General features: G+C 41.7%; 1 protein-coding gene across 1 annotated transcript; it reads right to left on the bottom strand.

Annotated features, from left to right (window-relative positions):
- Window positions 1-1,887: 1,887 nt before the first annotated feature.
- elp2 (elongator acetyltransferase complex subunit 2) lies at window positions 1,888-27,602 on the bottom strand. Its single transcript, XM_071500481.1, has 22 exons — window positions 27,434-27,602; window positions 27,208-27,286; window positions 26,508-26,578; window positions 26,268-26,412; window positions 25,419-25,496; window positions 24,961-25,025; window positions 24,776-24,842; window positions 22,023-22,169; window positions 21,663-21,758; window positions 20,340-20,440; window positions 14,724-14,855; window positions 13,592-13,741; window positions 11,273-11,464; window positions 10,933-11,002; window positions 10,684-10,779; window positions 9,051-9,108; window positions 8,026-8,098; window positions 7,217-7,409; window positions 4,395-4,516; window positions 4,059-4,201; window positions 3,287-3,400; window positions 1,888-2,587 (listed from the first exon to the last, which is right to left on the bottom strand). The coding sequence occupies exons 1-22, from the start codon at window positions 27,563-27,565 to the stop codon at window positions 2,392-2,394; spliced, it is 2,520 nt and encodes an 839-aa protein (XP_071356582.1). The 5' UTR covers window positions 27,566-27,602; the 3' UTR covers window positions 1,888-2,391.

Raw genomic sequence — 27,602 nt, 5'->3', positions numbered from 1 at the left:
CCTCCTCAGTACCACATTATGGCAATCCAACCTCATCAAGATGAGTGGTCAAGGGCATATTGGAGCGGACATCTGAGAAAGGAGCATATGCTTTATGTATTAGTATGCTAGTCAGAGCAGAGCTGAGAGAGCTCCTCACACAAATGTGTTGATGAAAATTCCCAGCAAGATGATCATTCATGTTTAAATTGAAACATCGCTGATAATGATTCAATAATTACATTATGTTTTATATGATGTGGATAATCCCTTGATATATGGCTGTATTGTCCCAAAACCTCATTTCGCTGTTTGAAAAACAGCCATTTCCCAGAGCAGCGTGTGCGGCCTGGGTTGACTGATGCCTCCATACATACCGGGATACGTGATTAGAGGGAGAGTTATGACCAGTAGTTACAATCTCCTGCAGATACATTTATGGCTGACATATAATGACGGCACACTCGGCTGAGTCCATAGTAAATCCAGGACAAGACGATTTCTTCTGTCCTTGAGAATTCTGTTAAGGTCTTTACTCAGTCTCCAAAAGCAGATGTACCCTAACCTAAATCTGCAGCGTTCACTAACCGGACAGTCATGCATTCATTTATCCTGACCAGCTTCGATGTTTAACACTGCCTGTAAAGGACCATACCTGTGTTTTATGTCCTTAACTACAACTCATGTACTTATGCTATACTTAGTATATGTACACTATGCTTACTACAATTTACAGGGGGTTGTAAGATAACCCTGAGGAGACACAAGATGATTACCGGATAAAAAAGTAGAATTGATATATTTTTGCTAACAAAAATTAACTGACTTCAGACCACTACAAGTTATTGAATTAAAAAACAAATACATGAAATCTGAAACACAGCAACATGACTTGCATAATTATTAGCTGTAATGTACGTCAGGTCTTTAGTGATTGGGCTAAACCAGTGGTCTCCAGCAGGTGGCTTGCGAGCTACCAGTAGTTCACCCAAAGGTTCTGAGAATACAGTCTGTACAAACCATGGATGCAGAGTACGAACTTTAAGCAACACGACTTCACTTTAAACCTACTCCAAATGCAGCTAAATCTATACACAGACGTACACACTCCCCTTCAACACCAAATCATTATTTGTCAGTTGTCAGTTATGCTGTCGAGTTTGTTTACATCAGATGTGCCGTAGACAACATGCAGTGATAGCGACTCTTCTGGATAACAGAACAGACACAAACTAAACTTTTCCAAGAAATCAGATATATGATGCAATGGATTACGCGAGTTCAGCTGTGGGCTCACGTTCGTTTACATTTTGGAAAATGAAGTATACCAAATTAGCTATTTGAAGTTCCTGTTTGTTATGTACCATTAGACATACTGACAACTATCACTGGATACTTACTAAGGAACTTTTTTTTTCCTCTGATTTCTAAGCAGATTTATGGACATTTATTTGCAATGATGTTCTCAAGTCTGCGTTTGACTGAATCATGACTCAGATTTTTGACACAAAAATCGACACTGATGTGGTGTCTGATGAGAGTTTCAGATGTTTCTGGTACAAAATGTGAGTTGTGGATATTGATATTTCATGACTTGTTAAATTATCTTACTCATCTGATTTGGTTTGGAGATCAGTTGGAGTGTTTTGATACGATACTTGAATAAATATAACCAGTGATAGACATGAGTGGCTCTCAGCCCCTTTTTTTTTTGTCAAAGTGGCTCTCAGAGTAAAAAAGGTTGGAGACCCCTGGGCTAAATCATACAAAAACACACAGGTATGACTGTGTAAGTTGTGGCACTGCTACACACTGTCTATTGTTTGCTGATTCTAGACCATCATGTATTTAAGAGTTTGGTCATTTTACAATCAATAGAACTTCATTTAGAAACCAAAGAAAGTCAAATTGTAGATACGAAAACATTTTTATTAATTGGTCATAAAACAAATAAACACCATACAATCAGTATGATCAATGACCAGAGAGAATACCATTATCATAATGATCTGATCACTTCCTTGATTTGTTGCTTCAACAATACAGTTCACTGTAGAACTGTTTCCTTGGATAACCTGTCTAAATATGCAATCTGTATAGATATCCAGCAGAGTCTTCTTCTCTCAGTCTAAAACACTTTGAAGTGTCTAAGCAAAATACCACCCTAAGGTCATGGTGTTTTCACCGTCTTGCTTCCACCCATCAAATCCGTTCAGCTGTGTGTAGACAGACTGCGGGGCATGTGTGCTGTGGGTTTGTCCTGCGACTGACCCATGACTGGACTTGTTGTCACAGGGAGTGAATGGCTTGCCAGTGAGCAGCTGTGGCCTTGGTGCCCCAGTCAGGCCTGTGGCCCTCAGTCCAAATGTCTGTCTGTGTGTGAGGGACATAATAGTGTCAGTGTTGGTGGTGCTAAAGAGCCAGTTTGTTGATGTTGAAGATTTTGACAGTGTGGTCGGCGCTGGCGCTGGCAAGCTGGACCCAGGAGCTCTCCTCCTCGATTTCACTCTCTCCGTCAGCCTGTCCATCCTTCTTGTTGTTCTCTCGACCTGCTCGGCCGGCCCTGGGCCTCCAGCGGAGCCTCTTGACTGCCAAAGCGTGGCTTTGTCTGAGAAAGGACATGGTGAAGGGAAACAGCAGGACACTGCTGCAAATTAGCATTAGAAGAATTAGGCCAAAATTCCCACTATATATACACACACACTATACCCCTGTACCGCCTCTCCCTCTCACACACACACAAAAGGGACAAACAAACAATCACAAGATTCTCTCAGTACAATTCATGGATTATTGATTAGACACACACGTACTAGGGAAATTCTTTAAAAATAGCTGAATGGAGACAGATTAGCTCAACCAACCTGATTTCAGGAGTTGTGAAAGGAACAAAAATGTGGTCCTGAGCAGCACAAACACTTGAACATGTGAAAACTATTTGAGGTGCAGAAGCCTTCTGATACAAGGACACAATAAAGACACGTCTTCAGTTCACATCCTGAGCTCTACAGACGATGACTCACAAACCCGTGTGGGATACAAAACACACAGAAATGCCCACAAGTACCTGTCAACCCTCCCCCCACCTGCTGCCCAGTTTAAAGGGGAGCAGCCATTCAGCTCCAGCAGCCTGCTGCTTTCCCTTCAGTAACATGCAACACAAAGCTTCTGCCACTCAGCAGCCATCAAACTGAAGCCACACTGCTGCCATCTGCAAGTGCTGCCAGTGGCCACAGGAGGCCTTTTAGTGCTGCGTCTGATGAACTTCAGATGAACCTCGTATGTGTGTTATGCTTTGTAAGGATACGAGGAGTCAGTTTCTCCACAGCTGATCCAGCCGTGTCCTCCAGCAGGCTCCTGGTCAGGGCTCCACCTGTACAGCAGGATCCTCCCACACTCCAAGCCAACTGCGATCAGGTAGCTGTGGAACACACCAGGACACACACACACACACACACACACACACAGACAGACACAGACACACACGTATGTATTACAATAAATCAAACTTTCAATAACTACATTCATTTCTATAGCTCAAACCTCACAGCAATGGCCTACAAACAAAAACTGAAATTGAAATTTTTGATAATTTTAGATACTTTTACTATCACAGAATGTAGATGTTTTATCTGGGGGCTTACAATGACCTACAGAGAATCTAGGTCTACCTTAACTGGTTGACTCATAGCTGGAGCAAAATATGGAAAAATGATGAACTGTAAAAACAAGTAGTTTGCTCTGTGCATTAGTGGTTGCAGAGTTGCATGTTTGGTTGCTGTGAACCATTTTAGTCATTAGGTAACTCATTTCCTAAACACTGTCTTCTGCTGCCATTTACTGTCTTAAAACCTATTTCTGTGTCACTGTTAAGTGTTTTCAGATGAAGGGATAAAAATAGCCACAGCCACAGCCTAAAATAACATCTACACAAAATCAAAGTCTTCAAGACAGACAACCATACGACCAGCAACACCCTGGTTTGTCAGTAAGGTGATACTTATTCATGTATTTGGGCATAATGCACAAAAAGTGGCTTTTGTGTGTGTTGGGTGTGTGTGTGTGTTGTGTGTGTGTACCTGTTATCAGAGCAGAGTACAGGGCAGAAAGCTACAGCTGTAGCCGCATCACCCACATCCAAGATGGAGGAACAGGGTCTAATCTCAGGAGAAAGCTCAGAGTCTCTGGTGTCTTCTAATCTGCACGGGCCCCACACTATCACCTGGAAACACACACACACACACACACAAACACACACACACACACACACACACACACACACACACACACACACACACACACACACACACACACAATGAATGAGGAATCAAAAAAAATTGATGCTATCATTTCATCAGATTTACCTTCCGAGCTAATTGTTTTTTTTTGTTTGTTTGTTTTTGAATGAAAATGACCTTCTTGTCCCGACTGGATGTCACAAAGTATTTGCTGTCAGGGCTCCAGTCACATGACCAGATGATTCGGCTGTGTATGGCGGTGTCCTTCCCTGTGTGCGCCTGTAGCGAGAACTGCGGCTCTGCATGGAAACAACACACACAAACAACAACAGAGATTACATTACGAGAGATTACATTTTTAGAACAACGCATTCACGCTCCACTTTTGGCAAGAGATGAGCTGATAGTCAAAACTTTGTCATGGTTATTGTAGCATGACATCAGCATGTCTAGACCGCTGCCTCAGTGCTCTGAGGCAACGAAGGCTCTCCCGAGTGACAAATAAACAACCCAACAAGACAGAGAACCTCATTCCAGCCCTCCATTTCAGTCAGTTTTGGTTTATGACCTGCTGCTGTTTATTTCCCCAGCCTAAGTCATTTCAGACCCCAGATTGGTTTTCCCCAGAGAGCTTGTTTGTATGCTGCTGGCAGCCGCCTGTCTGCGCGTACACGGCGTTGCTGCTCTCCACTCACACACACAAATAACTGAGCCGCCTTGTACACACAGCCGTATAACCACAGTGTCGCTACAAAAGTCTGAGTTAACCACCATGTCGTGTCTGTCTGTGCACTCACAACATTCTCCCTCTGCAAAATGCACACACACATATTTGAAGGTGTGTTGTTTTGGAACACACAAGTGTTGCATCTCCTTCCATTAACACTCTCGTTTGGTGGACCTAGAAGGGCCCACTGGGCTGTTCGGTCCCACCACACAAACAGAGACAGACCAGAGACAGACAAAACAAAGGAAAGAGGAGACATTCAGTTTAGAGATGGCTCGCAAAATACATCAAGAAGATAAAACAGGGGCACATGAGAGAGGCTACACGGATTAGACAGAAGGCTGTACAAAAAAAAGAAGAAAAGGGAGGAGTGAAAGGTAACAGTGTCTCCTTAATGGAGATTTCTGGGTGCTTGACCCATGAGGGAGAGGAGGATGGAGACAGGGGGATGTGGTGAGACAAAGCAGGTTGGAGACAGAGAAAAGGTGAGGATAGAGGAAGTCAGTTTGTTTGATCGGCTCTGACTTCGTTTAACCTTCCCTAGTCTGGCTTGTGAGACTGTGCGTGTGTGTATTTGTGTGTTCTTCACAATCACCTTGAGTGATTTAGCAGCCAACCAGAACGGACGGGACCCAACAACCCCCCCCCCCCCCCCCACCCCACCCCACCCCACACCGTCCTGCCTCTGCACAGTCCACCATACAGGCAAACAGTTCAGGACTGGTTAGCCTCTGTCAGTGCCAATTAAGACTGCCCCGAGCAGCCAAAAGAGCCAGGAGATGTGTTACCAGGTGGAGGTGGGGGGTAATCCTCTGAGCTTAAACTTCATGTTCTGCTCACCTTGGATACAGGGATCAGGTAATTTGTCTGATTCAAGGTGTTGAGATTCTCACATATAAACAAACTCTACAGGAGCGTGCTGTTGTTTACAGAGGCCCTGAATGGAAGAGTGGGGATGACAGGTTCTACTTTTTCTTTACTAGCTCAGGATACTCGCTATAGAAGCACTGATCTAATATTAGTGCTTGTTTTTTCTGTTTGGTTTATGACTGTTTTTATAGCTCACATGTGGCCAGAGCCTGTTCTGGGCCCATACTGATCAAACTTCTAAAAATTACACTAACAAAGTTCTTTGTTGTGTTTACAGAAAAAGACACATTTATGAAGATACTTGGCTTTGGCTCTCACGTTATGAGCCATCAGCATGTTAAATTTACATGAGTCTAATACATTTATAATATATGAAGGTGATTACAAAATATGGAGCAAATCACAAGAAACTGGCTGAAATGGAAGCGGACAACTGCAGACAGATGCCAGCTCTAGTATAATCTTGTGTGTATCACACCCTGTCAAATGCAAAGAGTAGGCTAAACTATAAGCTGCTGTCCCGAATGGTCACAAGATCCAGAAATCCAGATAGCAACAAGATAGGCTTTTAGATTAATACTTAGGAGCCTGAAATCAAGCCAGTATACAGGGGTTCATGTCTGTATATCTTCAATCTTCAAGTTGCACAACTCCAGATATGTATTTACAGCATTGGTGGTTTTCTTCTTCATCTTGATCCTGACATGACATGCACGCAAGCACATATTTGATGAGCTATCGCAATCTGTTGCAACTTTGCTACACTGACAAGCCCTCTGGCAATAGATGACATTAAATGAAATATACAGGAAGGCATCTGTTGTATTCTGCATAGTTATTGTCCATCTGAAAGCTCCTCTAGCCCAGTTCAAAGCAGAGCTGCGTCTACTACTCAAAGTATCTCCTGCAATAAAGACATCAATACTGTTTTGAAAGGAAACAGTTGGATAAATTCATATTGTGGTAAATCTACACATGTATGCCAAAAATGTTAAATTTAAACTTAAATAAATAATTTAACAAGCTTTCACTTATCAGCTCCTTTTTTGCACTAGATTCAGTCAACGCATCACTTGTTTGGCTCTTCACAGTATTAATTAGTGGGATACTTCCAATCAGGCCAGCTTGACTTGGAATTTGATTTAGAACAAATCTGCTCAGTGGGTTTACCTAATTTTAATTAATTTGAATTAGGGGAGCTGGTGATGTCTGCCAGTGAGGCTCCAATATTGTCTCTTTGTCTTGAAATTCACTCAAACACATTCTTAATTAAACTTTATTTATTTTCAAAGCACAATGAAGACCTATCATCTCATCCTGAGCCGCAGTTCATTTGAAAACAAAACCCTGACTAATAAAAGTTCTTTAAGGTGGACCCTCGGTAGTGTCCAGTCCTCCTCACCTGGACATTCAGGTGTGGACAGGCTCCGTCTCCATAAAGACCAGGTGCGATCTCGGGAAACAGCTAACAGGAGTTGTGCGTCAGGTGAGAAGGCCATCTGGGTGACGGTGAGGGTGTGGCATGGCAGCGTCTGCAGCTGACGCCATGTAGCTGTACTCCACAGCAGCACTGCTGCATGCTCAGCTTTGGAGGCCTGGGCAGACAGTTTAGTTGAATTTAGATAAAATAGATAAAATACACAATACAACATCTTTAAAAAGCATTTAAAACCCATATTTTCTTTGTCTTCTTTTTGATTTTATAACTTTTACCTTGTGGCTTATGCAGTTATTTCTCTCTATTTTACATAATGTGTCCCTCTGTGTTTACTTCTTCCTGTAAAGGACTTTGTAACCTCTGTTGTGAAAAAACTCTGTATGAAGTTCGCTTGTCAGCTATGATGTGTTCCAAAAAGCAAGAGATGTAGAGGTAGGTTGAGGGATGAGGACGGCTGTAGAAAGGGAACTTGATTGTGGGTGTTGAAGGAAATCAAGCAAAGAGGGGCAGAGGAAAGAAAGATGGACATTTGGAAGAAACAGAAGATGAAGGGATGAGAAAAAGGGGAGAAACGCAGGGAGAGAAGATGGGTGAAGTAGAAAGGACGAGAGTCTATGTGTGTGCTCCAGCACAGTCTACCCCTGCTTGGTGTGTGTGTTGTAGTGCATGTATGTCACGATGCTCTGTCTTCTCTGATCTAACACGCTTTGCTCAGGGGTGTCATGTTGCCCGGACAACGACGTGGTCGCTGGCCTCAGTCTTATCACACTGACCTTGCATGCGGATGCCACCACCGTCCTGGCGCTGTCAGAGGCGAGACAGAACATCTCAAAGCCGTGGCCGTACCTGGAGGAGACAGAGGAGGAGAATCACAGAGATTAATCATGAACCGGCACACTGAATATGTGGAAGGACACACGGGACCTGAAAGACAGACAGGTGAAGGGTGGACGACAACAAAGAATACGCTCCCAGTCTGACATTAAACTGAGTGTTCTGTTATTCCAAAGCGGCGCCACGACAAGCTCTCAGGCTCGAGCCGTCACCGCTTCCTGACAGGTAAATAAGCAGAGTGTGAAATTAAAATGCTGTTCTGCAATGACTGGTCTTTCACCTGCTGACAGAGATGAACAATGATGAAGCTCCAGCTAATCATTCACAGCCTAATTGCTTAGCTTGCTTACTATCACCTGGTTGCCTAAAAATGTCAACAAAGTGGAACTGCAGGTTGCAACTCAATGGAGAGAAATTCCTCCTCGACCAGGAGGCTTTCAAACGCTGCAGCAATTTGGCCACGACGGTGAGATTATTATTTATGCCACAAAAATAATTCAGCCACTTACTCATTTTAATGTTTCTATTATGCACTAAATGATTCAACGGGGTGAAGCCAAATGGAGGCAGAAAAATGCTTCTGAACACACACAATGCCCAAACCTCGAATAAAGGGCCACGCCATACGTCATGTTTATGGTGGACTGACTGGTAAATGGATTTAACATTGACCACAAATGGAGGCAATATATTCAGCCTGAAGAAGAGGCTCATGGGATTTACAGGAAGCTGGATTCTGATTTGCTCATGAATACAAGGAGGGAGACAACCAAGAGCTTTGGGAAGTTCATCATTTGCAGAAACATTAAACCCTTTGGGCAAAACCAAACAAACACAATCCCATTTAGAACTGTAGCTTCATTAAGAGCGATATGGAAATGCTGGTGTTTATAGGGTATATAAATTGTACAGAAAATGAAAATATATCGTGGAGATTGTGATTTTGAATTATCTCAGGACTCACAGTTTCTGGACCTCAGGCCAGAGTGTGTTCTGGAGAAGATGATCCTCTGGTGGGGGCTCTACACATGCACACATGAAACACACACACACACACACGAAACACACACACACACACACACACACACACACGCACACACACACACACACACACACACGAAACGCACACAGTTAACCACAGACTTCAAAATCCTTACATAACTGTCATTTGCAAAGCCCTGAAAACTGAGCTGTTTTAAAATTCAAATACAACCAGTCTCCAATTTACTGAATGGGGATTACACCCAAGTGGCTATTATGATTTCCCTCTTTGAAATCCCTGTACTGTTAACCCATGGAGAGACAGAGTGTGTGCGCGTGTGTATGTGACATGTCTGCAAGTTAAAGAGAAAAGAGAAAAAATAGGTTCCTTAAAGAGAGACAGAGTGAGCTAAAAGCTACATGCTAGACTGAGAACATGACAGATCGCCTGGAGACAATGTCTCTCACATTTATGTACAGCTTCTCTTAGTATTTAGTTTGTATGAAAGCCTCAGCTCTTCGACTTGCTGACCCCCCTCCAAAAGCTATTTTAAAACAACTGCAGCTTGATTTCCATTTCTTAACGACTGCTGGCTCTGAGGGGGATCAAATCCAGCCGGGTGCCAATCCTCTCCCTCAGACCTCAGGCTCTGCACAAGCCTGTGCTGCCTTTGTGGTGCATGTAATTGAAAGCTACACTCCTTGTTTTTTTCTTATTGGTCATTGGCTTTCCCTTTTGCCTAATTATTCATTTGTCTCCCTGCCCACGGAAGCCAATCAAATGAGTGAAAATGCATTGTTAACAACAGTCTCCGCACTTGGTTGCTCCCCACATAGCCTGGGGTCATCGATACTTAAACTTTGCAATCACATAAGCCTGCTTTCTAATTAGCATTGCAGATTAAGGAGTGGCTTAAATCATTCTGATGACAGCCTTTCACACTCTCTAGCCCAGGGGTTTTAAAGAGCAGCGCAACGTTTTCTTCATTTAACTCTCATCCATTTCCTATCTATCTATTTCCTACAATTATTTTCTCTTGTTTTCCTCTGTTTCTTGTACTCTTGTTTTTTTTTTTTTTTAAACCATGTCTTCTACGCATCAATTGGATGGTAATTCTCCTTCCCAAACTTATCTTACATGACAAAAACTTTTATTTCCTTTTTGTTCCTGCACTTTAAATTTCTTTTTAAATTTTTGCTTCTGCTTACATCACTGTTTCCTGTTGCCTCTTCTTTCTCCGCTATCACCCATCACCCCTTTCCTCTCATCCCCTCTCCTGCTGTAATACGGTCGGCCTCGGGCACGGTGGGAGTGGAGCATGGCGAGAGCCGAGAGTAATAACTAACTGTCTGTCCGGCTGCATATCATTGTCTCTTATAAGAACATCCGGCGACAGGCAGAGAGGAACTTATAATGTGTGCTGAGGCTGCTGAGCGATGAGGAATATGAATCAGCCCATCAGACTGTAGAGGGAGACAGGGATGTGTTTTGGCTCCAAAATGTTTCATCAGGGAGGGTTAAATTGAATATAGGTTTACTCAGATGGCAACCACGGTTTCAAAAACACTCTGTTATATTAAAGTAATTCTTGAAAGTGTATTTGATCTAGCTTTACCGGTCATATTGAGTGGGTGGAAGTAAGACTCCTGGTATTGATCAGATATACTGCTGAACTGCTCCTCTTCTTTAGTGGTTCTGGGGGCAAGGTCACCTGTAAATTAAAATGACATTTCTGTACATATATTTTATAATCCCGAAAATACCGAACAAACCCTCAATTTAATAAGAAGCACTTCTCAAGGATATTGATTATCAGACAAATCTTGGCCCCAACCTGAGCTGCAGAGCTGAGCAAGTATTTTACCTTGAAATACAGCCTTGTTGGACAGACCCAGAGCAGGTGTGCTGGCTCCTTCTGGGAGGTTGGCAGAGTCCTGGCAATGAGCACATAAATGAAGCAACAGAGACACACAAACATCGATAACCACACAGGGTTCTTAAGGACAGGAGGCAGTCGACTCAGCACATTCTACAGCTGGAAAACAGAGTGAAAGAGCCACTACCAAGAAAGTTTTGGTGAGATCTGTTCATAGGACAGAGGGCAAACATGTGGCTCATGGATTTAATCAATTGACTATTTCTACACATGGAATAACAATGACTTCAAAATATAATAATAGATAGTAATTTAATCTGACACTCACACTTGATGTCAGCAGCTTTTCTCTTGACGTCCCAGAGATGTTAGCGAAGTTCTCCACAAAATTACGAGGTGCTTGAAACACCCTCAGGACCTTCTCATCAGCTCCAGACACAAACTGAAACCTTCCGACTGTGGCCAGACACTGCATGTCGTAGCCATGGATCTGTGGCCGTGAGATTTCATGCCAGGTTGCCTGCAGAGAGGTAGAATTTGAGAAAGATTGTTAAGATCCTAAGCAGCTGCGCTGGCGTTTCAATAGATCCTCTGACATTGTGGGACGGGGATTCTCGGCTCTAAATCCAGATATTTGAAAACAAGCCAAATGCAAAATTGATTCTCCTGTTCAAATAAAACATTTCCAGATTAAGGTACAAAATGTTCTCACAAGAGAAGACAGAGGGCGCCACTACATTGACTGGATTTCTTTAGGCACTGGCATGAGGTGGCAATAATCCAAAGCGGCATCTTGAATAATGTTATTAAGACTAGAACCTTGATTATGTTTCTACCTAAACTGAAAGTTTTACCCTGCCTCTAACAGTTTCACCTGGACTAACCTGAGGTGAAGTGAGAGGTTAGCTATGTAGCCCTTTGCTCTGACGTTGGAAAAAAGTCCAAAAAGCAACCTGTAATACTGCCAGGGGTGATCAGTCATTCCCTGGAAGTCAAGTCTGGGGTCACTCTTTCAAAAATTATATGATTACCTCTAAGAACCCAGAGGGGCCCCATCTCACACCCTAGTTTCAGACCAACACAGATGTCATTTTCCCATCCATCACCCGCATTGTTTAAATAGCAAATACTCGGGTGCACTGGTTTTACAATGAGGTGTTTCATTGCAACAGAGAGTTTCTAATTTGGCTGTTGCCATCTTGGTTTTTTGAAACCAGAAGAAGCCATATTTGGACAAGACAGTGGAGCTGAGGAGGAGTGAGGGGTGGATCTGACCTGCTCTGTACTCTATCCTGATTGTCAGGCAGGTCGCTGTGTGTGGTACAGTCTGTCAATCACACGGTAGCCCCGCCCTAATGCATACAATGCTTTATTGTCTTTTTTCTTCTAATTGGGACCCTAATTTCAAAAATTAACATCATGTTGTATTGACGAGGACTTGAAACCAACAATTGAGACCATAAACTCATTAGGAAAACATTTACTGACAGTAATAAATCAAGTCAGAAGTAGTAGTGAAGTAGTGTCATATTTTTGTAACCAAAAATAACAAGCAGTGCAACCAGTGGAGTCTCCCCCTGTTGGTCATTAGACAGAATGGAGGTTTGCGGCACTTCCGCACCCGCTTCACTCTTCACACCTGGAGTCTATGTCCATTTTTATTTACAATCTATGGATGGAACATTATATTCAAGTCCTCAGAAGATGAGCGCATTCTTTGTGGACTATCGCGCATTGCGTAACATTGCTGTGCATCATGGATGTCTCTTAGACATGAATGAGGCTCTGCAGAGAGGTGTTCTTTCTTACTACCAGGTAAATCTGCCATAGTGTTTCTCATTCATCACTTAGACTACATTTGTCCACAGTTTCATAATCAACCCAAAATGTATTTACACTTAGTATAAGATAACATAAAAGATGTCTATCGATTTGTGCCGTCGCTTCTTTGTAGAGCTGTGCACACATGAACAGAGCCTAAACATATTTCAGCAAATGACAGAAAGTAGAACTTATATATTAGGTGCTGACCAAATCCCACAAAGGTTAATACAACTGGCCGACACTGAAAGGAGAGCAGCATAGTAAGTGACCATTGAAAACAGGAGGGAATAAGAAATAGAGAAGCAGATAATGTGAATGACAAATCATTCCTAAATCCCAGTGTCAACATGTTGATGCCATTAGTGTGAATCATGACCTCCGTTTTCAATAGTGGCTCATGAATAAAGAAATGTGGTGTGGGAGCTCTTCAAGCACTACAAGCTCAATTAAGAGGAAAACTACCAACAGCAGTGATTTAATCAGACTGCTAAAATGTGCCATTTTAAATGAATTAACAGTATATTCATAATACTCCTGATAGGACTGATGATATGACAATATATGCAATTCTGTTTATACCAGAGTTTAAAATTTCTAGCTGTATTTTGATTTGGATTCTGTATTTAAATTGACAGAATATTGCATCAATTAAATGAATTACCTTGATTTTGTGTTGGATTAGCCAAAAACAGACATTTCCATCTGGCAGTTTTCAACAATGCACACAAAACATTTAAAATAACTAGTTAAAAGAAGTCACTAAATTCAAACTAATTTTCTTCTACTCCAACATGTTAACGGGGAGATTCTGAGCATATTTTACCAGTTTTCCATCTTGCGTCCTCCATGGAGTGAAGAGTCTGGTGGTCTGGTCTGAGCCCACGCTGAGGATGAACTCACCCTCAGGATCCCAGCTGAGGTCCTGGACTGCATTGAAATGACCTGATATAACAACCCCAGGCCTCCACTCCCCCTGGACAGAGAACATTGTAGTAGTCAGTTTACAACATTCAACCACAGAATTACTGCTACTCATCTAGACTGGCTACCCATGGCTGCCAGAATCAAATTCAAGTCACTAATGCTTGCCTATAAAGTAACTACACCCATCTACCTGAATGCAATCATACAGCCTCATGCTCCCTCTCGGCCACTGCGTTCCTCCAAGGAATGTCCTCTAGCATTGCCGTCCCTGCACACAAGGCAGTCGCAGACCAGACTGTTCTTGTCTGTGGTTCCCCGATGGTGGAACAAGACTCACCTCCTCTGAGAGCACCTCCTCTCCTAACACCTACCACCCTAACATGCCTATCTGTGCACTTTCATTGCACTTCTTTACTTGATCCTCTTGCACTTATTAAATAGATGTAGTACTTATACTTACACCAAAGTCTCCTACTGCACTGAAGCTTTAGTGTTGTCTCTCACTTGTAAGTCGCTTTGGATAAAAGCCAAACGAGTTAATATTAATGTAATGTAATGTAAACAACCCTCGATGACCAAAACCCTGCCTGGGGATGTGAGTACTAATGGCAACTACATGAGAGCGGTTGATTATAATTTAGGTGTTGCTGTCTGAGAAGCCAATTTGAATTAGTTATCAACACCTTCAGGTTTGTGATGAACTTTAAATTCACCTGCCAAGCGGGGATAATTGCAGTGCAGTTATCTCTGCACTTATGATGTGACTTCAGACCTCCACTCTTTCCCAGGGACACCCAACAAAGACGCCTGCTTAGCCAGTCAAATTGAGTGGCAGACAGTAGACTCGGTGTGACTAATTACACTAATCACTCTCTCTCACACATTGTGTAGCTATGTAGCAATACAATAACAGAGAGTCTTATTTCGACACACTTGGCTTTCTACTACTTCAGGAAAAAGTTGTACATTAGTTTTGCAAAAACAACTTCAACTTGTGAAAATTCCGGTGCACCTAAAGCCACGACTCTCACCTCTTTGTCTTGGTCCTTGCACCAGAGATGTAGCGCTCCATGAAAAGCATGAGCCACAATCATGGAGCCATCTGGACTCATCTGGCAGCCATAGAAACCCAGAGTGTTGCCACCAACCTCCCCTACACGCACCTGGTGTGAAAGAAAAGGAAAAAAATAAAAATAAAATCATTTTGGGGGCGATCATCACTGATCAGAATAATCAACTCATCTGCCTTTTCAGCACATTCACATCTGACATCAGGTGGGTGAAGAGCATTTGGTTTCTGGGTCAGATTCACAGGCTTGCTGGAGAGAAAGATGAAAGTAACTTCAAACCACATAAATGTGCATCAACTGCCACATATGGAGAAAGAGCAAGTGAGTAAAGTAGGTTATGTTTTTATTTTAAATGCAGCTATTTCTGAGAGCTGTGAATTAAGCACCTGCCTTCATCCTATGTGACACAGTATACAGCCTATCTGCCTCTGTCAGACACCTGGGTTTTGTGTAAAGGCTACAGGCTCAGATTTACAGAAGCAAAGTTAGAGTTGTCAAGCATGTTCTCAGTCTCCCACTCGCTAACTAACAGCCTCCATAATGGTGGAGAGAAGCAGAAAAAAACCCCCAGCAAATTAAGCTGACAAGTCAGATGAGAAATTATGCAAAATGGGTCTTATTAGGGCTGAATAAACTATGTTGTGTTTTTTCTAACCAAATAAATTTGTCTAATACAAAATGAAAGCAATTGCAGCACAGCATATCACATTAAACAAATAATCATGAAAAACGGCAAGGCTTGAGAACACAGAAGGATTTACATAAATTGGATTTGGGTGAGAGCCTGTGACCCCTGCATCACGTTCACAGGGCTGATCATACAGACAGTGTAAACCCTCCATAGGGTCTGAGCTTCCTCTGAAAAACCAATCCAATTAAAAAAAAACCCATAATCTCAGCTCAGAATAATGTTAGAAAATTTAAAAACAAATTGCTCTTTTAGGATTCTCACCACCTGTCCAGTGTTGGGCACCTTACATTTGTGTGTCAAGACAATGCTCGATTGAATTTTGTGGATTCAAATCCCTACCGGGGGCGGAAAGCTCATTTTGATTTAAGTGCAGTTACCAATTAAACTGACAAATGAAAATGCACTCGTTTATATTCCGTCTGAGGTCATTCTAATTCATGTCTCACTCAAGTTTTTTTTTGTTTGTTTTTTTAACAGGGTGGAAAACACAAAAAGAAAAGAATCAAACAAGAACACTTGAAGTAAACAGATGTGTAGAAGGATTACAACTAAAAATGAACAACATTCAACCATAATAAGAAATAAGAAGCTTCTCGTTAGTTCTGAGTACCAATGCTGTATTCATCCTTTTTAAAATTACACATTTAATATAGGAAACAAGACAGTCTTAATATCACATTCTACTGCTTGCATAACCAGTAGGATTCAATGCAGGATTATGGGATGAGATGGAAATAACTTGAAACAATGAGGAAATTAATCCAAATATATAAAATGTGAATAAACATGAATTCTTGTTTAAGATTCAGAGAGCTTTTCAGAGAATGAGCTGTCAATAAACTGACCTGCACCTTGCTTATAGAAGAAAAAAAATGAGCTTCATCCTTGACATAATGGACAACGCAAGAAAGTTATTCTACACCCCTGCATGAAGAGACATTTATAGTGACAGCAGTTAATCACTCTTGTGGGTTTATACCAGTCAAAGAAAAAGCATTTACTCAAGGACTATGAGAGTATTTTGTGGACCGAGCCAACTTCTCACTGCCATGAGGAACTCAAACAATTAAAAGCTTTATCAGACCCTGAGGCCTTGGAGGTAAACTGGGCCCAGAGGGGAGATCTATTCAAATCGATAGCAGCAGAAGCGGCTCAAGAGAGCACTACACTGCTCCCTCTGCACCACAGTGGTCTGTATCCAGATACCACTACGTTATATCTCTTCCATCTTTAATTAGCTTGTGTCTTAAATGATATGGACATTGGCTGTGAAGAAATATGAGAAGTGCTAAATTCATACTCAAATGATTAAAATCAGAAAAGATGTACAGCTTAGCCTATTATCTTTTCTTAAAGCAGGGAGTGAGAGCATGTGTAGCTGCAGCCGTAACCTGAGGCACACTGCAGGAGAAAACGCATCTACTACGTATTAAACAAGTTGAAAAGCTACACATAAACACAACAGTAGAGACACACACATAACTTTGCTGTGTCTCTCCACTGTATGTGGCAGTAAAGTGCTGTCCTCAGTGATGGGCCCTCTTAGGGAACCTGTGCTGGTCATCAATGACCTTCAAAATAATGCCTGTCTGCAGGCTAAAACATGGTGGAACTAATGACAGCGATAAAGGCAGGCATTCACTTTGAATGGCACAATCCCCCAGCCATTCACACAGAGAGAGAGAGAGAGAGAGAGAGAGAGAGAGAGAGAGAGAGAGAGAGAGAGAGAGAGAGAGAGAGAGAGAGAGAGAGAGAGAGAGACAGACAGTCAGGTAGAAACATAGATGGTGAGATTGAGAGAGAACGAGATGCAACATTAAGCAGATTGATTTTAAAATTCTGCACACAAGAGCCGGCCATAAATCATGCAAAAACTCACAAGAGGCAAAAAGCCGTCATCTGTCTTGTTTACGAGAGGAGGAACAATATGGATGCACAGCGTGCCTTATCGCTGGCCAGCGGGGGTATGGGGGATGGGGGGGGGTGGAAAAAGGACAGAAAGGAAGGGAAGGCATAAATCTTTCTTGGAAGGAGGGAGAAAGGGTGGCGAGGGCTGGATAAGCTTAGCCGACCAGGAAAACCCATACAGTCTGAAGCACAGGTTTTCAAATCAACTTTTCTGGTTCAAGTACTGATACAATGAGAGACCGACTCTTGCCTTCAATTTCTCGAGTAAGGGCGGCAACTCAGAATTATTTTCATTATGTTCTAAACTGTTGATTTCTCTTGATTGTCAATCATGTAGACTATAACAGTACCTCATGCTTTTAGAAAAGGTCACATGTATATTAAAGACAAAACAGGGACCTGTTTGAGGAGGTCTGGGGACCATTTATTGCTTTTGTTAAGGCAATTTTGTTGCATGAGTTATGGAGACTTCTGATTTATGAAAAAAATAGTTTCATGTCTGAGAATAAACTTTTTCTAAAAGTCTTTACATGCTCTTTTGTTTACTTTGTTTTGTTTTTTTTTATTGTGTGTAGATGTAAGGTCATGAATAATAAAAAAATATATAAATGTCACAATACAAAATTGAAATATAATAATTTTTTAGTAATATGAAACAAAGGAAAGCAGAAAATCTTAATAGTAAAAGCAGCAAATGTTTAGCAATTTTTTTAATAAATCACATATCAAGTCATATCCTGGCCTCAACCCTCTGAATTGCTTTTCACAGCTCAGCCTTTTTCAACAATTGCTGAGTTTTCATTCCTTAACCAATCAACTCTCCTTTCAGCATTACATGAAATCAGATATTCAACCCATCCATACCATCCAATATTTATAGACAGTCATCCTTGTATTCATACACACATTATTCAGGAATTCATTATGCAAAAAACTAATTTTAGTTTCAGTGCATCTTCTCGCTCTGAAGTTCAACTTCAATGGAGTACACAAGCCGAGGTCTGGAAATAGGTTATCTCTCAAACAAACAAACACACACACACACACAAACTGACGATCCCTCCAGGCATTGTGGTGGCCCGCTGTGGTCAGTCTGAGATGCTAATTACCAGTGTGTCTCGTTAGTAAGATGTACTTTACGCAGCGGTGGGCAATGGCCACCCCACTGCTAACCCCTCTCTCCATTAAATCTCGCCAATTACTCTAATCAGTGTGAAGAAGTGGAGCACTTCTTTGTAAAAATCGATTAATTAAGACACACATGGCTGGAAATTTAGCGCTGCGGAGTCTGCTCTGCCAAAAAGTTCAACGTCCCACACAAAAGCCTTTGTGAAGCCGGGTAACAGAAAACACGCAAAAAGGACCAAAGGCCTTTAATTCAGCCTAACGCGTAAAGATAGGGAGAAAATGTAAATACTGTTTGATTCACTGGCATTTCATTGTTGCACATGTGTGTGTGACAGAGCTTCACAGGTTAAGCTTCCTTTGTAGGCAGAGAACCTGTCAGTTCAAAGGGTTTGGCTCTCGTCTGAAAAGGAAAAAATAGGAGCAGAAAGAAAGAGAAATGGAGAGGAGTCTCATATACTATGCACTTTCACATTCGCCAAAAAGGTTAGTCCAGGTGTGGGGGCTTATTTATTTATTTATTTTAATTTTTGGCATCAAGAGAAAAAGCCTGAGCTGAAGAGGGAGACTAGCCACCCCACACTTCATTTCAAACACCTACTGCTGCTTTTCTTTTCACTGACCGCCTTAGTCTAATCATACTAAGAAGAATATGTCAGCGCTGGCTTCAGGCCTTAATCATTGTCCCTTTGTCAGAGAGGGGAGTCTTTCATGGTTGCTCCTTTCTGTGGGCTTTTTTTTTTTTTTTTTTTTTTGCTCGTCACTGTGGAATGTGAATGATGAGATCAAAGGTGAGAAAATGTGACTGATCAGGTGTGAAATCTAATCACCTCAGAGAGGGATCACACTCAAGGTGCCTGCCACGGTGAGGTGAACCCTTTCTGTGCGATGGGATGTGTGGTATGTGTGCACTTGTGGGGCATATTCTAGGATGTCTGCATGTGTGAGCGTGTTTTTTTTTTTTTTTTTAATCAGCAGCTGGTGTCTGATATTTTCGCAACTCTGCTTCTATATTCTATCAGGTATGCGGAAAGGTAATTTAAGGTACTCCTGTACCACCTGAGAATTTGCCAGTTGTGTATTAAAAAAAATAAATAAATAAAATAAGCTGTGGGGCAGATGGGCAGAGGGCTGCTTTTTCTTTGCCATCTACACTTGTGTTAAATTTAGCCCCATTCTGGCACAACAGCAGCTGTTGGGAGCTCAGAGAGACGAGGTGGAGGGGAGAGAAAGGAAAGGAGGAGAGAGACGATGTGAGAGAGGCAGATGAGCCAGTAGGAGAGAAAGGGAGACAAGCGGCGGAGAAAAAGAGGAGGAGGAAGACAGAAAGTGACAGTGGGCGGGTGGGAGGAGTGAAAGGGAACGACGGATCATGAAGGGGGAAAAAAAAATAATAGGGAGAATGACAGTGCAGAGGCTATGGCACGTCTTCCACCGGCCTCTCCATCCCCCTTCAGATGTGTTGGGGAATGGGCTGTAAAAGAGGGGGTTCAGTGTGAGTGAGTGATAGAAGGGAAGATGGGGGAGGACAACCTCGGCTTGTCTAAACTCACAGTGGTGCGCTGGGCTGGGAGCCTCTTCATCACTGTCTATCACTTCTATTCCTGACACCTCAATGTCAGGGAGAGTGGAAACCGACGCAGGGGCACTGACAGCAGGAGAGAGGATACTGGGGGCGGGCTCGAGCTCCAGATCATGTCAAGAGCTACTGAAAGGGAAGCTCGCAGAAATAGAGTTGGAAAGTAGTGCGCGGGTCTATGAGGATGTGTGTACCCTTCAAAGAGTGACTGATACCATGTGTGTAGGGTCTGTGTATCTGCGTACACCCTCTTCGTATTCATGTCAACACTGACCTGCTCCACCCACACTCCGGATCCCTCCTCAGGAGCCCAGAGGATCATGGTTTTGTCCATGGATGCAGAGAGCAGACTGAGAGGCTGGTGCAATTCGCCACCTTCAGGGGGAGTCAATGAGACACAGAAATCGATACAGGAATCACATGCACAGTCAATAAAGATCAACCGACAACAGGCAATTATTAAGTCAGTGGTTTTCATCATTTTTGAACTGTGGCTGTCTACTCATACCTCCTGTCACAAGTTACACATGTCTGAGGAGAGAAAACTATCCTATATTTCACAATAAAATACCAGAGATTGGGGAACACTTAGAAAAATGAACATCATGAGTGACAGAAATGTGTTTGTTACCTGTCTTGTTAATGATCTCACAACTCCTCAGATTTAGCTCTAGAACATATTAGGCCTTCTATGATTTATTGTTAAGGCCACGCAGTAACCATGATCAATATTTTGTCTCCCAAATGTGTATGCTCAATATATGTACAGTGGAAATCTGTATGCACAATGCCTGCTCTGGTGCATCAAATCAAGAGATTCTTTTGAGTTCTTACGGGTTAAAGAGGGACCAATCACAGGTTTGGGTTCTGTGGTTAACACGTCTTTGCTTAACAACAGTAGCCGCAGGAAAAAAAAACATTTTCCCTACAAAGACCAACTACAATTTCTATGTGACGAGATTTAATTTGCATTCGCATGCTGTCATACCATATCATGATTATAATTATCTACTAATTATAATAAAAATAATTTCTGTAAAAATGAAAAAATAATCAAGACAATATTGACCATTTGCGACGCACTCTGCTCCCGTAGTTGTGCAGCCTCACTTAGGTGAAGCATCTAAACATAACAATGTAAGAGGTGCGTACACAAAAGCTGGGAAGGGTGTGAAGTGATCTTAATGTAATGAGCTTTTAAGGCAACCAGAGTTTAAAGAGAGGATTTAGCACATCTGGCACCCCATCCCTTGAGAACTAATTAAGCCAATAACTTTTAACACTGATTTTTTTTTTTTTTTTCTTTTCTTAGAATTTGTCGCCATCTCTTGCTGTCTTTTGTAAGCAATAGCATTGTAAGACAAAGGGAGAGAAACAATGTCTCCATCCAATTACTTCCACAGGCTGCAGAAACAGAATAAGTGATTGAAGTGTTCTAAAAGAAAAAGGTTTGATTCTGTTTTTAACAAACACCGCTAAAAGATTCTAGTGATGACCTCCTGGCAATTTTTTAAAAAATCTCTGAAATGTTAGATTGTCCCATAAATTGACTTCATTAGTGGCCAATCCCTTCCCAATTTTTTTCAAATCAAAGTACCTTTGTAGAAAGGAGGCTGCCAGTGGACTCCATAGACCCAGTTTTCATGACCTGCCAGGACCGTCTCAAGAGACAAAGCAAACACTGAGGACACATCTGTAGCAGGAAGACAGAGGCCAGATGAAGACTGTTACCAAATGTCAGTTTAATGAACACAAGAAATGCAGCGGGTAAAGATTTTCTTCTTTAAAATAATCAATTATGTATGTGTTACACTAATAAAGGTAAACACACACACACACTTGACCCTTTATGGAGGTCGGTAACCACCATGTGCCATTAAACCATCAAAAAGCGTGTCTCTTCATTTGGTTAATTAGCACCCTTTTTTCAAAAATCAAGCCAGCGTGGCCCACTCACCTCTGTCCCTCACTTCAAAAACGTCCTCTTTCATTCTGATGATGGCGTGATCGTCCTTTGTGCGGGTGTCTGTCCCAGACTTGGCACACAGCCTCCACACTCTGATGAGACAGTCCTGGGAACAGCTGGCTAATAACAGCTCCCCACCTGATCGAGTCAGAGACAGAACATGAAAACCTTTACGACTGAAAGACATTTTCTGTCAACTCTTAAACTACCTTTTCACCTTATCCATCTATCAAAACTGACTTTGTATTATTTGCTCTCCTGTGGTGCCTTGAGGAAATATCTGGTTTTATTTATGTGCTGTACAGAGAAATGCTAATATCCTTACTGCAGAGACACATGAAGTTTAGTGCTTCACATATTTCCGGTTGATAAAACATTTTTTGGTCTCTTGGGGGCAGTGCAACAAGTAAATATCAGTAAGAATACAATTATTAATTAGAGCAGCTTCAATAAAAAATGTAAAATATATGTTACATGCTAAATGCCAGCATGTTTATTCTGAATAGCATAATAACAGCATAATAGCAATAACATTCACGTCAACATGCTAACAGAAGGCAATGTATGCTAGCATTCAGCTCAAACCAGAAGTGATCATGTTTAGACTGGACAATTTAGAGCCTGAGCCTGACAGGCTTAGCCTAATGGAGAAAAGTCTAAGTTGTAGCCCTAAAAGAGATTATATACACACCTGACTTCTGAAAAGCACAATCATTTTCTGGTTTATATTGAGCATTACTTCCTCAGGTAACATGTCTATGGACTTTTATTTTCTGCTTTCGTCAGTTGTCTGTTCGAACTGTAATCAAGGCAGAAGTGAAGACTGGTCCTGACTGTGATGTATCCAGTAAGACAGCAGGAGTGCAGACCAGATATATGTAGACAGGTGGTAAACAAAGTACACGCCACTATCCCTGAGTGCCCCTGTCTCTCACATTATGTGCCCCAGGTTTAGTCCAATGGCCACTGGCCCAGTTTTGCCTCTGCCAAGATAAACAGACATAATAAAAAAAAGTCTTCTGTTGCCACCACCTAAGGCCTCCTGAATGTCAGGAGAAGGGGGAGGAAGGCTATTATAATTTGTCAATCACGGTGTAATGACACTGATGATAATGACAATGTTGACTGGTTTTGCTTCTTGCCTCAAACTCTGCCAAAACTGCATGCACTGGTGACTTTCTTGAGCCTGTCTGACTATTTTTTATACAACTCTGTTTTTGAAACATGATGGTTGAACTACCCATAGGCTTGGACTAACTTTTCATTTATATATGACATTTTAAACATCTCAACATTGTTTCTTCAGAGTCTTTTGCAATATAAATTAGATAATTTAATTTTGCTGACAAATAAACATAAAATTGAAAGGTGGATACTAAACTCGGTAAGTAAGTCTTTCTCTCATAAATGATTTACCAAGGATGACCAGCTGATTTTAAATTAGCATTGATTTCAATCTGTTACTTAGATTGATGGAATTTAAAAAAAAACAAAACATGATTTTTATTTATTCATTTATTATTTAACAGCTATGATAAACTGTACCTCCAGGCCTGCAATTTGCCATCTGCCGAGTCATAAACCAGCAGAAATATTTATTTAACTACTATCACAGTGGAGAGAGGGTTTTGTCATGCCTATGGAGACATTTCATATCAACAAACTTCTCTGTGTGTCTTTGCTGGCTGGTAGCTTGGCAGCGTGGAGTAGGTCATAGACTGTGAGTGGGAAGGAGACGCTGTTGGAGAGGGCTGGTTAAGGACACAAAATAGCTTTTACACAGTCAGAACAGTGCAGTAATGAAGTGCCCTTGAAGAGGGTTACACAATTAGGAGAGCCTGGATTAGATCCATGCATTACTATGTGCTATCACAATACTGCAAACAGCACCCTGGTTGGTGAAGCTGTTGTAAGCTCTGAATTGTCTATTGTCTGAATTAGTTGTATTGCTTGCTTGCTTTTTGCTTTAAGTCAAAGCCAAAGTGTGACCCTCAGCCTTTCTCATCAATTCATCTGTTGAAGGCTGCGACTGGAAAGCCCCTCCTACCACACAGTGTTCAGCCAATCACATGTTATTAGACTCTTCAAAGCCCAATAACTGCATTATCCAGCTTAGCAGGTCCGCTTTAAATAAACCTAAAAATAATGGGGGGCAAAATGCACAAGCTTTTAAGAACCACCGTATTAGAAACAAGCAGGCAATGAGAATTCATCTCCCCATGTACAAAGCAATTGTACCAAATTTCAATATTATTATTCTATGTATGCATAAAATTGAAAAATATCTTGAGCAAAATATTTTTTAATTATTTAAAATGAACATCTGGACCCAGAGTCCACCACCACATCTTAAACCTTTTTTGTTTGAATAAATCAAATAAGCATATAGCAGAACAACACTACAGTTTGCTGACTCTTATCGACCCCAGACTAAGAAACAGGTAGAAAGTTCAATGAAAGTAACATGTACTGTTTTGCCCATATACTGAACTCAGTAAATCAAGGAATCAATGTAATCTTATTATCAAAAACATCTTGCCCAGATGTTTTAAAAATCAAGTGAAAATCCAACCCTGATGACTTGGTTTTTACTAATGTCACCACCTATCATAAAGATCCTGGGCTCAAATCTCTGGTACCAAAAGAAAGTCTGACTGTGTTTGACAAGATCCTGTTCATGTGAACAAACAAGGTTCTGATCCTGAAACAATAACTCTACCATTACTGCAAACAAAAGCACTCACCTACAGATGCCCATGCCACGCCACGAACCCAGTCTTCATGTCCTTGTAGTGACATAGCTTTCTGGAGCTGTTGTAGAGCCATTTTAAAGGGTTAAATGTTGCCTTCAAGTTTTAGAAATTCAAATTAAAGAGATAGCACAGATAACACAAATTAGTTTCCTTAGACAGCACTGATGTGAGTTTACCTGTCCGTTGGACAGCACGTACAGATGCACCCGAGAGTCATCACCCCCGCAGGCCAGAACAGGAACTGTGAGAGACAAGGTTTATATTTTCACAGTCATGTAAGTACACACACACACACACACACACACACACACACACACACACACACACACACACACACACAGACACACGGCAGGCTGCATACATTTAAATCTACTGTACATCCAGTTTTTATAAAGAAAGACATGTGGAAAGACAAAATGAAAAATAAAAAGGCAAAATGACACGAGACACTTCAAACTCAGAGCTCATTTTAAATATGACATTCAGTTACCGGCACTAAAAGCAGTAAAATTGAGATGGAACACATGAGAGGAAAAATGTGTGTGTGTGTGTGTGTGTGTGTGTGTGTGTGTGTGTGTGTGTGTGTGAGGCGCACAACTTAAAGGATGTCTATGTGGGAACAGCTTAGGCTTACCTCTGCTGCCTGGCAACAGTGCTAAAGAGACATCCATCATGAAACCGCTGCCAAATGATATGATATGGAGGCACTCAGCTGAGGAACACACATGAACATGGAATTAAACTTTCTGATACACTGTAAGTTATATTAGGCAATTAAATATAATGTGTATTAAGATAGAATATGTGGCTTTTGGTCTTTGTGCAATTAGGGTTGTACTTGTAAAGATTTCTTTTGACTGTTCCTGTGAAATATTTGCCAAAAGATGCATTTTTTCATGTCTCTTCCGAGCTGCAACAATCTGCATACGTGCACCAAAATATCATAAAACTTTCAAAGGGAAGTTGTTACAGGTGACAGCTTGAAAAACAGAAAGTCAATATAGTTGACAGCTTGAAACAACACTGATATCCAACAACATTAAGAAGAAGAAGCAGCAATAATACAATTAATCTGTCAACTTACATTATTATTAAGAAGTTCTTTTCTGTCCAGAAAACATCAGACTGTACTGACTTCCACATATGAAATATGCTGAGTGATCTTTAAATTACAACCATCTTTTGTAGGTTTATGTAAGCAGCACTGCAGAGGTGAGCCGAGGGACCATGGTGTTTGTAAACACTGCCATACCCTCTAGCAAACACTAGGAGGCAGACAGTCACACTATAAATGAGTGATAATGGTAAAATAATTAATTGAATATTTACTTATAAAGTGATATTATGACTCTTCTCCTTTTTGGATACATTAGGTGTCCCACATCCCAAAAACGCCCAAATCCCAAATTCAAAAGAGAGTGAAGGGCGGCAGGTGGAAAATGACGTACGTTCCTGTAGAGCAGAATTTTCGAGAAACTAGTACCTTCTTTGTTTTCATTGCAGAGCCACAGTCTGACATTGGAGTCAGAGGCTGAAGAGGCCACCAGGATCTTTGAGCCCTCCATGTAGATGGCATCCACAGCACAAATTGGACCAGTGTGGCCTTTACACTCCACTGACTGTCTGAACTGGAGACAGCAGAGAACATTTCAGAGTGTACGTGTGCAAAGAGAGGCAGGAAACTTTGAGTCAGAGACACTATTTTGTGCTGAAGCTGGCTTACCTTTTCATTTTGAGCCTCCCAGAGGATGAGCCGATTGTCTGAGCCTCCTGAGACAAGAAAACTCTCCGGAGCTGTAACAACAAAAACAACACAGGTAAGTAAAGATACACTTCACATATGGTGTATGTACTCTTGTGCACTTTTGGTCTGGGTTTTTTTTTCATGGCTTGGGTTATGCCACTTAGTCACAGTAAAGCTTAATCTTAATGCAAATGCATACAGTAATATTTTCAGACTGGCCAGCAGAGAGCCCTCAACTTAACCCCACCCAACACAGTTTGGGATGAATCACTGTCTAACCTCAAAGGTGCTCTTGGGGCTGAATGAAAGCAGATCCCTGCAGCCGGCCTTCCCAAAGGAATTGCATTTATGACAACATAATTACACTCATAGCATGTAATGTTTGGGTGTCCATATAATCGACCATATAGTGTCCTATACTATTATATGGCCTATGAGCGACATGCCAGCAAAGAGACATCACTCCACACTCTCAAACTCAACACGTGTGTTTTGAAGCCACAATGAAGAAGACTAGTTGAAGTGAAGTGACTCCGTTTTAGACCGAATTAAATTAACTCTCAGCACACGCCTCTGAACAACCGCTCTGGTGGCAGATAAAACTGTCGAGAGTAACATGAGCAGATGAGGGCCAGATGTTTGACAGGTCCACATCAGTTTCCTCCCGGTCCACACTCACCACAGTCCTCTCTGTGAACCCACTGGACTGCGTTCACTCTGCCCGTGTGTCCATTCAGCACAGCGACAACTTTTTTCTCCTGAAGTAGCAACAAATGATGTGTTCATGAAAAAAAAAAAGAACAAAATATGCGTTTATTTACGACACAGGATGCTCGGTTATCGTTGGCCGTGACAACTAACGACTGTAGCTAAACCTACAGGAGAAATTAGACAGACTTTAATACCTGCGGGTCGTACAGAGCCACTGAGTTACATGTCCCAAAGGCAATGGTTCCTCCACGACTCCAAGAAACAACATTTGGTGTCCTATTGGCACAACAAGCGACATGGCATGTTTCAATCACAGGCGCCGCCATCTTGGAAGCTGAAGTTGTGGTGTCACTGTAAATATGG

Source organism: Trachinotus anak, unplaced genomic scaffold (genome assembly GCF_046630095.1).
Source record: "Trachinotus anak isolate AG129_WGS33_773 ecotype Australia unplaced genomic scaffold, CSIRO_AGI_Tana_v1 ptg000016l, whole genome shotgun sequence".
Taxonomy (NCBI): domain Eukaryota; kingdom Metazoa; phylum Chordata; class Actinopteri; order Carangiformes; family Carangidae; genus Trachinotus; species Trachinotus anak.
The sequence above is the reverse complement of the archived record's forward strand: the minus strand, read 5'-3'. Positions and strand labels throughout refer to the sequence as shown.